The following is a 14,999-nucleotide window of genomic DNA, read 5'->3' on the forward strand; positions in this document are numbered from 1 at the left end:
ATGTGTAATACATTCTCCATTCCTGGTGTGACTCTGGAAGGAATTAGACTGTATCTCTTCCCGTATACACTACAAGATGAGGAAAAGAGGTGGGATCATTCATTAGAGCCAAATGAAATTAATTATTGGGACCAGTTGGTCGAGCGATTCATGAAGAAATTCTTCGCGTCCGCAGTCAACGCAAGAAGACAGAGAGACGTGTTGAATTTTGAACAGATGGAAAACGAGATTTTGAGCACCGCATGGGTGCGATTCAGAAGATTTGTGAAGAATTATCCGTACATCAGGATTACTGATTGCGTTCTGATGGAAACCTTTTACAATGGCCTGGATAGATCGACGCAAGTTGTTGCTAATGCCTCCGCGGCAGGTGGATTCATGGACAAAACGTACACTGAAGCCAAGGTCATCTTGGATCGAATTTCGCGAAACACAGATGATTGGGAAGACGATGGGTATAGGGGAAGAGGCCCCGAGAGGAGAAAAGCAGAAAGCGCCATTGTACCTGCGAATACAATGACCACATTGGCCGCACAAATGGCCGCAGTTACCTCTCTCCTCCACATGATGGCGATCAATCAGGGAAGCCTCTCCCAGGGTGCAGCGCAAGCCAATGCGCTAGCACAAGTTGCAACAATAAGCTATGCACAATGCGGAGGGGGTCATTCAGCAGAAATGTGCCCATCAAACCCACAGATAGTGTACTTCATTCAAAATAACCCGTACAGCAACAAGTACAACCCGAGTTAGCGGAACCATCCCAACTTTAGTTGGGGAGGGAACGATGACCAGGGAGGCCAAAGGAATCTGCAGAACAATTCCAAAAATCGAGGAAACCCTTCGGATTTTCATCAAGGTTTGAATCAGAGTCACCACCAAAGTAGGCAATCGCACAACCAACCTTCCTCATCCAACACCTCTACAAATTTATCGTCTTTGGAAGCTATGCTGAAGCATTATATAGAGAAAAATGATGCGGTCATGCAATCGCAAGCATCTTCCATAAGGAATTTGGAGGTATAGGTGGGGCAACTGGCAGCCGAGCTTCGAAATAGAACACCAGGAATGCTGCCCAGTAATTCAGAAGCCCCCGGATCTAATAGGAACGAACAATATTAATAGTGACATATTGCAGGTAAGTCTAACCGCCTGCGGGGATGCGATTGCGGTAACCCTGAAGAACCTTTTCAATCAACATCCCTAACACTATCTTTATCGCTTTCTTTACCGCTTTCTTTACTGCTTCTTTTATTGCATTGTTATTACTTTCTAAAATTAGTTTTACTGCTTACTTGAATTTACTTCTATTTCAATTCCAGCTTGCGTTAATTTAATTTCATCCCTAGTTTAATTTAATTCCATTCCAGCCTTAGTTTGTGTTGATCTCAAAATTCTTGTGAATGAACATTAAAAAAAATGAACACTGCAACGTCTTATCAATTTGGTTTTGGGATAAGTGTTGCGATGTTGGTGATACCATAAATAACATCTGGTATGCATAGCGACGGCGGGTGTTGTGCTAATGGATACACTTTGCGCCCGTCGTCCAAAAATGCATTGCGTTGACAGATGAGTTATGCGCGTATGTACACTGCGCCCGTCCTCCGCAAATATGCACTAAGTCGATGGTTCTGTTCCACTGGTAGAAATACCGTGTGCCCGTCCTCCAAAAATGCGTTGCGTTGACGGGTGTGTTGCGCTAAGGCATACATTGTCCCCGTCCTCTGCAAATATGCATTTGCGATAACGGATGCATTGCGTTAAACACTTAACATTGCGCCTGTCCGATTAAAAAAACATGATAAAATATTTGTGGAGAGGGTAGTCGAATCGCTTCAGCTTCCGAGGGAATTATGACTTAGCAGACGCAAGGACATCCTTTCTGCTAAATCATAATGGGAGGGGCGCAGCGGCAGGCTTTTTGGAATACCGAGGCCTGCCACACAGCGATTGCGTTAGGCCCATTAAGGCCCAACCTATAAATCGCATCTCCTACAATCGAGGAGCTCATTTGCATCTCTTCACAAAAGAAAAACCCTAAAGCAATTCTCTCTGCATACCATCCCCTTCCGATTTTCTTCCTAAGACCAAGAAATTTCCAACTTCTTTCACTTCACTGAAAAAATGGTCGGACAGTCATCACACTCTTCTTCCCAACCATCATCCCCTTCCCAAGCCCCCGTCACTGCACGGGAGGCGGCTTTTCTTGCTGCTAGCCATCGCCTCACCGCCCAGCCTAAGCTTTCCCCAAGAATCGTTGGAAGTAGTGAACCAACCCCTGTCGTTAGAGGAGGAGTTGGCAGTGGTTTCGTGGAGAATGGCCCTGGCCACTTCGGATTCTAAAGAGACTGTCCCAACAGACTCTAATGAGGGACCCATCAGGGTCGTCCTATAGGTCGTAGAGGCAAAGAAGCAGCAAGGGACGGCCAAAGAGAATGAGAAGAGAAAAAGTAAAGAAAAACGGATGGAAGGAGATGAAGCCGCCCGGTTGAAGAAGGAGAAGAAAGAAAAGAAAAAAGTGAAAGAAAACAACGCAGGCGAGAAGAGAAGCATCTGAAGAAGGAGGAGAAAAGGAAGAGGGCGAAAAGTCTAGATTTTGACTGAGAATCAACCACAGCAAGGGTGGAAGAGAGGGTGTCAGCGCAAGCTAGAGCATCAGTGCAACCATAAATTTCACTGCCTATCAGATTGGTTGCATCTGAAGACAGAGAAGACCCTAACATCACTCTTCTTATGTGGTGTCGCAAGGAGAATGTGCCGCAAGGGTCCACAAGTGACCCATTATTCTTTTAACGCATAGAAGAGGAGGAGGAGAAAAGAAAAAGAGAATTAGAGGATAAGAAAGAAAGGATGTCACGTGCGTGCCAAATCATCGCATCAGATGATTTGGCCAGAAAACTTCACGATGAGTAACGCATTGATCTAGGATGAGCAACGCATTGTGCTTGCCTCGAGGTTTTTGAAAGAGAAACGAGAGAAGAAGAAGAAAAAGAAAAGAAGGAAAAGAAGGAGAAGGAAAGACGCCGCAAAGCAAATGTGCAGCGCATCAGAGAAAGTAAGAGAAAAGAAGTGGAGGAATGGAAAAGGGAAAAAGAAGAGCAACGCAAGGCGAGGGAACGCAAACAAAAACAAAATTTTCGCCTTGCATCTGCTCAAAAAAAGGACAAAGCTAAAGTTGAGAGCAGCGAGCTTGCGTCGACCAAAAGGCACCTAACAACCAAGAAATAAAATGATGATCTGTGGATGGAAATGAGCTTCTTCCCTACGCCAACACCACTACCGGATCTCATCACCAGTGTTATGGTGGAGCATGGGTGGGAAAATTTCTGCCAATGTCCATCCATCATTATTCCTGCGGTAGTGGGGGCCTTCTATCACGGCCAACTCCATAACACCGAAGATGCGTCATCGAAGGGAAGGTAGTGTCGTTCAGCTCAAAGGACATCAATGAACTCTATGAGTTGAAGAACATCCCGGAAGCACCAGGTAACAAGTTGATTGATGAATCTGAAGAAGAGCATATGGAGGATGCGCTGAAGGTATTAACGCAATCGGGCACCAAGTGGTTGGTGTCATTAACAGTCATAAGAACCCTCGCCTCCTACAGGCTACTCTCAGAGGCGCGACTTTGGGTTTATTTGGTGAAACGACGACTCATCCCAACAATGCATGACAAAACAATCTCAAGAGATCGAGTTATGGTCGCATACTGCATAGCGCGCGATATTCTGATCGATGTGGACCAGCTCATTGCGAAGCAGATTCGAGGTTTTGTTGGCCGTGTGAGGGTCAATACTTTTTCCCATGGACAATTTCGAGCCTGTGCCTCTATGTGGGCGTAGGCATTGACAAAGTGCCCATGACAAAGTTCACAGCGTCATCCACATGAATATCCTGAGAATGCTTCTCAAGGATTCACCACATTGCCCCGAGCTTCCAACAAAAAGGCCCCTCATTGATCTAAATGCACCACAACCACTAAAGCCAAAGAAGCAGTGCTGCAGTTCGTCCAAGGCAGTTCGCTGCAGAAGCAAACCAGTTTACCCTTGGACCCTTTTCCTTTAATCATTCGCCCACCAAGCCTGCAAAATGAGCCCCTTTCCCCACTTCCCGAACAATTCACAAACCTTCTCCTTGCTCCTGATTCCAACCCCGCATCTCCAGCAGCGTCCCCCTGCCATCCATCTCCACCTCACTTGTCACCTCCATCGCCACATGTTGATGAACCACACGGTTTGGGAGCATGCCCTTCTGCTCAACCTCAAACCGATGCTGGTGAAACATCAATGGCGCAACCCACCACCACATCCCTTGCTACTGCCTTAGCCGACATGCGGGTCTTCTTATCTCAACAACTCATCTTCTTCTGCCATGCACTAACGGAGTTGCAGGAGAGCAACGCAGAGTTGCGGGACAGCAAACCAATGTTGCAACAGGTGATGGTCAATATTCAACGAAACATCTTTACCATTCGCCTAAATCAAAGACAGATGGCTGAGCGCAACCATGAGTACTTCAATTTCTTCACGACTTATCTACATGGTCCCATGGTGCCTCCACACTACAGCAACCTCTGCAATTTCAAAAAGCACCACAACGAGCTCCTCTACAACATCCTCTTCAGCAAGAACCCCCGTCACAACTCTAAATTTGGGGGTGTACCACATTCTCCACACTTTTGCAATTTTTCTTTGCGGCCATTCAATTTTTTTTTATAGAAAGCTATACCTTGTATTTTTTTGTACATACTTACAATTTTGTGTTGCAATATTGATAATTCTTTGTGTACTTAGACAAATTTTATACAACTGAGTAATCATTCTTTCCTTATATGTTGGCCTCTTTACTTTTATCATCCTTTGTCAATTTATTGCGGTAATTCTTTTCTTTTCTTTTGCGTTGTTTATTTGCGCTGCCATGATGAGTAGTATGCATACCCTTAGCAAAATTTCTTTATACATTTCATTTTCTGCCTAACACTTAGACAATTCATAGCAATAGCTTTACTTTACCTTCTCTATTTCAACACTCTGCTCAAATCTTCTTTTCAAAATTTTGACTAAGTGTTTTGTCTTTTCTGTCCAAAACAACGCAATGAGGACTTTGCGCATCTCTAAATTTAAGGTGGGGAAGGTCCGAGCAGATGGGATCAAGCGAATGCGGTCATATCAAGCAAATGCGTTCATCATAAAAAAAAAAAAAAAAAAAAAAAAAAAAACTCTGCAGTCAGTGCAAGGGAAAATCCCAACCTGATAAGAGTTAAGTCGTGAAAGGAACCTGTTCATAGTTAGATGTTCGCATGACACCTATGGGAGCAAGCCAAAATGAAGGGTGTAACTATGATCAACATTCTCTATAGGATGAAGCAAACCAGGCCACAGCATAAAGACGCACTTCGTTGTTTTTGCAAGAAGAGGTAAAACATTTTTCTCAAAACTAGAAGGGAACTTTGGGCAAAGGTTTGTCTTAGATAAGAATAAAGTAGAGCATGTTGAAGAAATGTTAAAGGATAGAAGGAACTTGTAGGTTGAGAAATTATGTAGAGGTGGAGCATTCGAAGTAGCCGATCGACACAAAGTTAGGATAGGAGTTGAACTGAATTGCCTTAGTCGAGGATATGCTTGAGGACAAGAATATATCTAAATTTGGGGGTGATATAACTTGTAGAAATACAAGTTATTTATACTTTTTTTTTATTTAGATTATGCGGCAAAAAGAAGGAAAAGTTGCGTCGACAGTATAGAAATTGGCTTAGAAATATGAAATTTGTAAAGTGTCGTGAGCACAACCACTAACCCCATTACGATGGCAAAATGGAATGTCCAAATCTTTGTTTTGTAGGAAACAGGTCACCGAATGCGACAATCGCTCGAGGACAAAAAGAACAATGCATTATCACAGCATGCGGCAATCATTCAAGAACAAAGAAAGAACAATGCAATTGCAGCGCATGCGACGATCGATCATGGACTCAAGCAATCAATGCATTTCCACCGCATGCGGCAATCAATTGAAGATCAAAACAATTACACCACATGCGGCGATCGATCGAAGATATGGAGAGCAACGCATTCGCAAGGACTTGTGACATTGTACAGCTTTTCTGTTGTACGATTCTGACAAATCAATCGTGGAGCAGAGCGAAAATTTCCACTATAACATGGCAGGAATTATCAGATTTTCAAAGCGGGACCACTAATACAGAATGAGCCAAGGTCTATAAATAGCTTCCTCAAATTCAATGTTAAAGATGGTGGTCTGAAGAGACAATTTAGAGAAAATTCGGGAGAATGACGAGACAAGACCGAGAGGTAAGTCTCTGAGCAAGCAATTATTCCATTCCCGAAAAAGAAGCTCTGTGCCAAAGGTCACTTCTACCTGGAATTCAAGCACGAAAGGGAAGCCTTCCACTCAATTTCTTCCATAAGCTGGCAAGCACATTGTCTGCGATCGTGATCTGTTCAAGACATTGACACTCTTTCCGTATTTGTTCTTAATTTCCATTCATCTACTGTGTTCATCTATCTTTAATCTTTCATTCACTATCTGTAACAAACGTTGATCTCTATATTTAAATATCATTAGCATATTCATCATCATCTCTCTGTTCTTTTCCATACATTCATCATCCATTTTTTTCATCATGTGTAACTAATCCCCTGGGTAAAGAGGAAGGATTAAGCGAGTGAGTTAATCCTTGTTAAGAAAATCGGCTGAGTTTAGCTAAAGCATGCTCCACGGCATCTTCACCTGTGAGAGCAGAAGTGAAAATGTTATTCCGCCTATCGAAAGAAGGTTAGAAGAATGCGTTAACTAACGCGATAAGTACTTCCAGAGATGGAAACAACCTTGCGTTCTTCACGTTCATCCCTGTTTCACCATAGACATATGGGAACACGGCCGATCACTGAAAGGTGTAAGCCAAGGGAAAGCGGAACCTTAGTTGTGTCCTCAACAAGATTGACGAACTTGCGACGTCCTTTCCCTCAACCCATTCTCTTTCTGATTCATTTCATAAGACTTGCCACCGCATTCACCAGACACTTTTGCACATCTTCACAACCAGTCCTCAACCTGTATATTAATAGTTTATTCTTTTATTTTATCACCGCAATTTACTTTACCTCAATTTATTTACCATTGCATTTTATTCTTTACCGCAATTTACTTTTCATCGCAATTTACTTTTACCGCATTTTACGTTTTCGCAAAACCAATTCATTATTCTTCATGTTTAACTGGTCGCATATACCACAATAGTATCACATTAATTACAACAATCCCCGTGTTCGACCTCAGATCACTCTGAGAAACTTGCGTTGGAATTATACTTGGTTCCAACGTAAGAAAACTTGTGACACACGCACTACACGAACGCATACTACGAGAGCATCTAGGCATCATCGCATACATTTAGAACGTAGTATCGCAATATCATAATCATACATTTTTTATTCTTTACAAGTTTTTGGCGCCGTTGTTGGGGACAAGAACTTGAAACATCATCATCAATCAATCATTTTTTATTTTTTTACAAGTTTTTGAGTTTTGAGAAGAATGTTTTACTCTTCTTGCAAAAACAACGAAAAACTTGTAAAAAACTTGTAAAAAAATGAATGATTGATAACACCTAGTTGTGCGCAATGATTTTTTAGTTGTTTCTTTAGGTTAAAGAGAAATTAGAACTAAAAGCAATAAGAAAGACATGCATGCTCACTTAAGTTTAATTCATGTTTTAAAATGTTTAGAACATGGATCACATAGACCAAAGATCACAGTTCTAATATGATTAGCAACCCTAAGGCTTTAATCTTTTTAATCAGTTTAATAGGATTAAATTGACTAATAAAAGGTTAAAACGTAGCAAATCTATCTACAAGGGACCTTTTGTCAAGTCCGGTTCTGTCTAGGCTGGGGTATTTAAATTGACGAAAACGTAATACCCCTACCTAGGAACTTACCTAGAAAGGTGAATTAGATAGATTTAATGCATGCTTGCAAGTTAAGGACAGTCCATTAAAGTGTTTAAATGTGACTACTTGAACTTGTTTATAATTCATAGAAAAAAGTTGTATGAGCGGGAATTAAAAAGACGACTTAGACTAAATTCAATAGCCGGATTGTCTAGGTTAATGAACCCATAGGTAGAACATTTAGTGGGAGGTACTTGGGGCATATAATGCTTCACTTAAACCTTTCACGTTTCTCCTAAATAGTCCACACCGTGAGATCTACCCTTGGCCTCGAGGCACCTTTGGGTAGATAAATATCAAGGTGGATGGAGAGAGTGCTCATTGTAAGTGGGAGCGGGAAGTGCGACAACATATCCCTCGGTCTCCCTCGTTGAATTGAATAAAGTTATTGCGCATCGCCTCGAGACACCCTAGGAGTATCCCCCTAAAAGCTGTCTCTTATACACATCTAGATGTGTATAAGAGACAGTCCTGGGAGCGTCCCCTATAGGATGGCAGTTTTGCGCGTTTCTTTATTTGATCTCCTGTAAGAGGATAAGGTAACTTAGTCTCTTGTCCTAATCTGCTTCTTCCCTACGGTGGGCTCATTAGGGCGGGACTCTGACACCGAAAGCGAGGGGTCACACTTACACGGAATTGTTAAAGGTTAACAGTTCTGGACCGAAAAATAGTGGCTGTTAGGTTTAGTTATAAGAGTTGGTTCTGCCTAATGGTTGAGAATATCTCATCCCAGCGAAGGGGCATCTGATCACCCCACCGATGACGCTTGTCCTACCTCACTAGGGCATCATTGCAAAATAGAAGTCTTTCACTTAGGGTACTTGAAATTTTTTTGCAAAACTAATTGATTAAATGTGGTTTAGCAAAATCTAATAAAGTTTTGCTCGTATTTTCAGCAACAACTTTTCAAAATTTCAACAACCACGTTAGCTTTGCTTAGTGCCGAAAAATTAACTAGCGACAATTTTTCAACATGAAAACACATGATCACGATGATTCTTTCCATCAAGGATCTCATGTTCGCTCTTACGGAGGTCTGTCCTATTCCAGCTCCAAATATCGCTCAAAATGTTCGAAAGTCATACGGGCGAATGAGAAGGCCCAAGTCTACATCTTGGCAAGTCTTTCTGAAGTCTTGGCCAAGAAACATGAGCTGTGTTCGTGAACATGAGGCTCCTGCACTTTGTTAGCAATCTGATTCTTAACAAAGTGGAATATGACCTTACAACTCTCCTTAACGATTTGCAGACCTACCAATATTTACTAAAAAGTAAGGAGAGGAAAATGGGTGAAACAAATGTTGCTTCATCGTCTAGGACATTCCATAGAGGTTCAACCTCAGGAACGAAGTCTGCACCTTCTACTCTTAACTCTGCAAAGGGGAAGAAGAAGAAGGGTGGTAAGGGAAAAAGGAAGACGTCTGCTAACCCGCCACTTGTCGTCCCAAGAAGACGTCCACCGGTTGAAAAGGGAAAGTGTTTCCATTGCAACCAAGATGGACACTGTCCTTGCTGGCTGAAAGAAAGGAAGGCCGCCAAGGCTAAGGCCAAGGCAGATAAAGGTAAATATGATTTACTTGTACTTGAAACTTGTTTAGTAGAGAATGATGATTCTGCCTAGATAATTGATTCGGGTGCCACTAATCACGTTTGTTCTTCTTTTCAGGGGATTAAATCCTAGCAACAGTTAGAAGAAAAACGTCGACGTATTTCTCCAAAAGAAAATGCCCATCTTTGGCATCTTCATTTAGGGCACATCAATCTTAATAGGATTGAGAGATTGGTGAAGAATGAACTTCTAAGTAAGTTAGAAGAAAATTCTTTACTAGTGTGCAAGTCTTGCCTTGAGGGTAAGATGACTAAACAACCTTTTACCGGAAAAGGTTATAGAGCCAAAGAGCCTCTTGAGTTAGTACATTCTGACCTTTGTGGTCCTATGAATCTGCGAGTCCGAGGTGGCTATGAGTATTTTATTAGTTTTACTGATGATTACTCTAGGTACGGGTATGTTTATCTTATGCAACGTAAGTCTGAATCCTTTGAAAAGTTCAAAGAGTTCAAGGCTAAAGTTGAAAACGCATTGGATAGACGGATTAAAACACTTCGATGGATCGAGGTGGAGAGTTTTTGGACTCGGGATTCCAAGACTATTTGATAGAACATGGAATCGTTTCCTAACTCTCAGCGTGGGGTACACCTCAACAGAATGGTGTAGCGGAGAGGAGAAATAGAACCTTGTTGGACATGGTTCGTTCGATAATGAGTTACGCTTTCTTACCGGACTCGTTTTGGGGTTTCGTACTGGATACTGAGGTATACATACTCAACTTTGTTCCATCCAAGAGTGTTGCTATAACACCTCTGGAGTTGTGGAACGGGCGTAACACTAGTTTACGTTAGTTCTGTATTTGAGGTTGCCTTGTACATGTGCTTGAGGCAAATCCCAAGAATTTAGAACCACAGTAGAGGTTATGCCTCTTTGTAGGCTACCATAAAGGTACACGAGGGGTTATTTCTATGATCTGTCGAAAAATAAGGTGTTTATTTCAACGAACGCTACTTTCGTGGAGGAGGATCATATAAGGGAACACAGTCCACGAAGTAAAGTCGTGTTACGTGAGCTTTCCAATGAAACTATTGAAACTTCAACAAGAGTTGTTGAAGAGCTTGCTACATCAGAAAAAGTTGTTGATGGGAGTTCATCTAGTAGGTCGGTTCCACCTCAAGAGTTGAGGGAACCTTGACTTAGTGGAAGGATTACAAACCCGCCCGTTCGCTATCTGGGTTTCACGGAAATCCTTGCTATGGTAGCAGATGGCGACGTTGAGGATCTGTTGTCTTATCAGAAAACAATGGAGGATATTGACCGAGATGAATGGGTCAAGACCATGGATCTCAAGATGGAGTCGATGTACTTCAACTCAGTATGGGATCTTGTAGATAAGCCTGATGGGATAATACCTATAGGATGTAAATGGATCTACAAGCGCAAACGGGGTGTTGATGGGAAGGTACAGACCTTCAAGGCTCAACTTGTGGCAAAGAGTTATACCAAGGTAGAGGGAGTCGACTATGAGGAGACTTTCTCGCTTGTTGCCATGTTCAAGTCGATCCGCATCCTCCTGTCCATTGCAACTTATTATAATTATGAGATCTGGCAAATAGACGTCAAGACGACCTTTCTGAATGAAAATCTTAAGGAGACCATTTATATGGTGCAACCTGAGGGATTCATAGCCCAAGGTCAAGAGCAAAAGGTTTGTAAGCTGAATCGATCCATTTACGGGCTGAAACAGGCATCTCGATCTTGAAACATACGGTTTGATACTACGATCAAGTCGTATGGCTTTGACCAAAACGTTGACGAACCCTTGTGTCTACAAGAAGATCATCAACTCTTCAGTAGTCTTCTTAGTGTTGTATGTAGATTATATACTACTCATTGGGAATGATGTAGGTCTACTGACTGCAGTTAAGAACTGGCTAGCGACCCAATTCCAAATGAAAGATTTAGGAGAGGCTTACTTTGTTCTAGGTATACAGATCTTTCTAGATCGTAAAAAATAAGTGCTAGCACTGTCTCAAACATCGTACATTGACAAGATGTTGCTCAAGTATTCAATGCAGGACTTCAAAAAGGGCCTACTGCAACTACACAAGATGGAATTCACTCATTCCCCGAGGCAGAGGCAAGTAGATAGATAGCTCCCTTAAGGTCTCATTCTAGAGCTTGAACGATGTGGTGCCACACACCTTCTCTTGGCCCAAGAGGTGTTCACACATAGTTGGACTATGTTGTATTGTTCATTAGAGGAATCAATGGTATTTAAGGAGTGAGATGTAACTACAGGGGCAAAATGGTAAATTGGCTCAGCTGTACTTACGAGCATCTGTGAAGGGTCATCGTACTCATGATTGGTTATATCTGATGGACACAGAAATATATTTGTGGTAAGAAGAGTTCAGTTGTTGGTCTTTAGTGGAATGTCTGGCATTTAACGGATGGTGGTTCTCGTGGCTAAAGAGTTTAGTAAGTTATTCACGTATTGTTGGACCTTCGAGCCACAGGTCCATTAGGTCCCCTAGGTCGCTTGGATAAAGTCGAGAATCAGTGTTTGGGTTAGTTTGAAATGTTCAAATTGATAAGAGGGAGTTCGATTATGTATGATATAATTGAACTAGTTAATTATATATGATATAATTGACTAAATGTATGAGATACATTTTTTTTTAGGAAATTAGATATAAATATGATTTATATCAAGTGGAGGAGAAATTACTGTAGTAGATATGTGATATCAAATTATAGGGTAAGAATATAATATGATTATATTCATTTATTATTAAATTGGTTAATTATGAGATAATTGGCCGAAATATTCTCCTCAATCCTGCATTAATGGGAGAATCCGTATTCGATTATGGTAACCGAAGAATAAAATGAAAATTTGTTTCATTTGGAAAAGGTTCGAAAAAAATGCAATCGGTGTGAAAAAGTATCGGTCGCCTAGCTGACAGTTATACAATAGAGTCTCATCATCTAAACAATCGCACACCTCGCGTCTAAACGATCCCACATCTTTCTCTAAACGATCGCTTTGTGCGCCGAGTTTTCTAAACGATCGTATACCTATTACTAGACGATCGCGTAGTAAAACCTACACGATCGTGTAGCTTTGTCTAAACGATAAGCACTCCGTTATACGATACCTTTCTCTCCCACTTGCTTATCATCTACACGATCAACCTTTCCTCCTACCTCTACCAAATTCACCAAAGACCACACTTTGGATTCTCATGTCGAGAATACCAAGGGCTCCAACTGGTGGTGTCGTCGCCACTTCTTACTTGTTCGTGCTGCTTTCGTTCATGTAGACGATCGTACTGCCGCAGCCGACTAATTTGTTGGGCGATAGAGGTCGTAGAGATTCTTCCGTTGCGTTTGAGTTTGAGATTGAAGAGAGTCTTCAACTAGTATGAGAACTCATTCCCTTGTATTTTATTTACCAAAGCATGATGTTAATTAGTGTTAAATTACATAACTATCTGTTAGAATGTATGTGTTGTATTTTGGTCATAATTAAATCGAAAATATCCGAACGCGCTCATGGATGCTCTTCGTTAAAAGATCCTTTAGTCTACACATAGTAAGGCTATGTTGTATTGTTCATTAGAGGGATCAGTGGTACTTAAGAAGTTAGATGTAACTAGAGAGGCAAAACGGTAAATTGGCCCAGGTGTACTTACGAGCATCTGTAAAGGGTTATCGTACTGTTGATTGGTTATATCCAATGGACACAAAAATATATCTGTGGTAAGGAGAGTTCAGATGTCAGTCTTTAGTGGAATGTCTGACAGTTAACAGATGGTGGATCTTGTGGCTAAAGAGTTTAGTCAGCTATTCACGTATAGTTGGAGCTTCGAGCTACTGGTCCATAAAGTCTCCTTGGTAGCTCAATGGATTCAAGTTGAGAATCAGTTTTTGGGTTAGATTGAAGTGCTCAAATTGACAAGAGGGAGTTTGATTATATGTGATATAATTGAACTGGTTAATTATATTTGATATGATTGACTTTATGAATGAGATACATTAATTGGAGGAAAATCGATATAAATATGATTTATATTTAGTGGAAGAGAAAACACTATGGTTTATATGTGATATTAAACTATAGGTTAATGAATTTAATATGATTATATTTATTATTTTAATTGAAATTTTATAAGATAATTGGCCACCGTTTTCTCCGTAACCATGTGTTAGTGGGAAGTTCCAATCAGTTTTCCTAACTGAAGAATAAAATGAAAATCGTTTTCATTTTGAAAAGATCACGTAATTTTTCTCATGAAGTGTGTATTACTTATTGCTTAGTAAATTGAGAGACTATACGATAGCTCAAATTTACTACACGATCGTATACACACACGCGCATCTTTCTAAAGATCGCCTACGTTTTACTAAACGATCGTCTAGTGCCGAGCATTTACTAAACGATCATATAGATAATCGCAACCTATTTACTACACGGTCGTGTACTTCTTCTAAACGATCAAGCACAGTCTATACAATAGATCCTGCCCTTCTCCACTTGCTTGATCGTTGTATACGATTTCCATATCCTCCTCCCCTCTACCAAATCACAACAGAGCCCACTCTTTGGATTCTCACACCGAGAATGCCGAGGGCTCCAAATGGTGGTGTCATCCCCATTTTCTCCTGTTTGTGTGAAGGTCGTTCATGTGTAGACGACCGGTGGTGTTGATGGACGATAGGTTGGAAGTTCCAATGAGAGCGAGAGGAGTCGTTCCTTGGAGAGACCGAGATTTTCTGTGAAGAAAAGTTCTTCAACTAGTATGTATCTCTTCTCTTGTTATTTATTGTTCTAAGCATGCGGTAATTTTATAGAATGATGCATATCTGTCTGTTTGAATATAAATGTGGTAATTCTGTCACAATTTCTTTGGAAAGATCCACTTCCGCTCAGAGGTACTCTCGTATAAGAGTTCCATCAAATGCATCTTGAACATTACTGTAAAAAAAAATCCTTATCAGATAAAAGACAGTAAGTTAGATATGACTCAAACGAAGTTCATATTTAAGAATAAAAATAATGATGGAGGCGGTAATACAAAGATAGTGAACTACAACATGTTTATTATTGAGAATGCTCGAAGGCTAATTGCTAAGATGATCATAATTGATGAGTTTTCCTTTAAATTTGTAGAGAACGATGGATTTATGAGGTTTGTGGAAGGGACCTTGATGTTAGTATAACCAAATTTTGTTATGCCTTCTCGAACTACAATTGCTAGAGATATTTTAGGAATATATGCTAGCTTGAGAGAACAGTTGAGAGACATTTTTATGGAGGAAGGATATAGAGTCTCATTTACGACTGATACTTGGACATCGATTCAAAATATTAATTACATGGTTTTGACTGCACACTTTATTGGTAGAAAATGGAAGCTACATAAGAGAACTATTAGTTTCTCTCATATTGAGAATCATAGAGGGGAGACAATA

At 40.9% G+C, this 14,999-nt stretch overlaps 1 protein-coding gene across 1 annotated transcript; it reads left to right on the plus strand.

Annotated features, from left to right (window-relative positions):
* LOC120084968 lies at positions 1-750 on the plus strand. The gene has a single exon (XM_039040780.1). The coding sequence runs from the start codon at positions 1-3 to the stop codon at positions 748-750; it is 750 nt and encodes a 249-aa protein (XP_038896708.1).
* The last annotated feature ends 14,249 nt before the right edge of the window (positions 751-14,999 follow it).

The sequence above is a fragment of the Benincasa hispida genome, chromosome 9 (genome assembly GCF_009727055.1).
Source record: "Benincasa hispida cultivar B227 chromosome 9, ASM972705v1, whole genome shotgun sequence".
Classification (NCBI taxonomy): Eukaryota; Viridiplantae; Streptophyta; class Magnoliopsida; order Cucurbitales; family Cucurbitaceae; genus Benincasa; species Benincasa hispida.

Bases quoted from the DNA above. Each gene is read 5' to 3' on its own strand.
- LOC120084968 (XM_039040780.1), top strand. From the start codon at position 1: ATGTGTAATACATTCTCCATTCCTGGTGTGACTCTGGAAGGAATTAGA.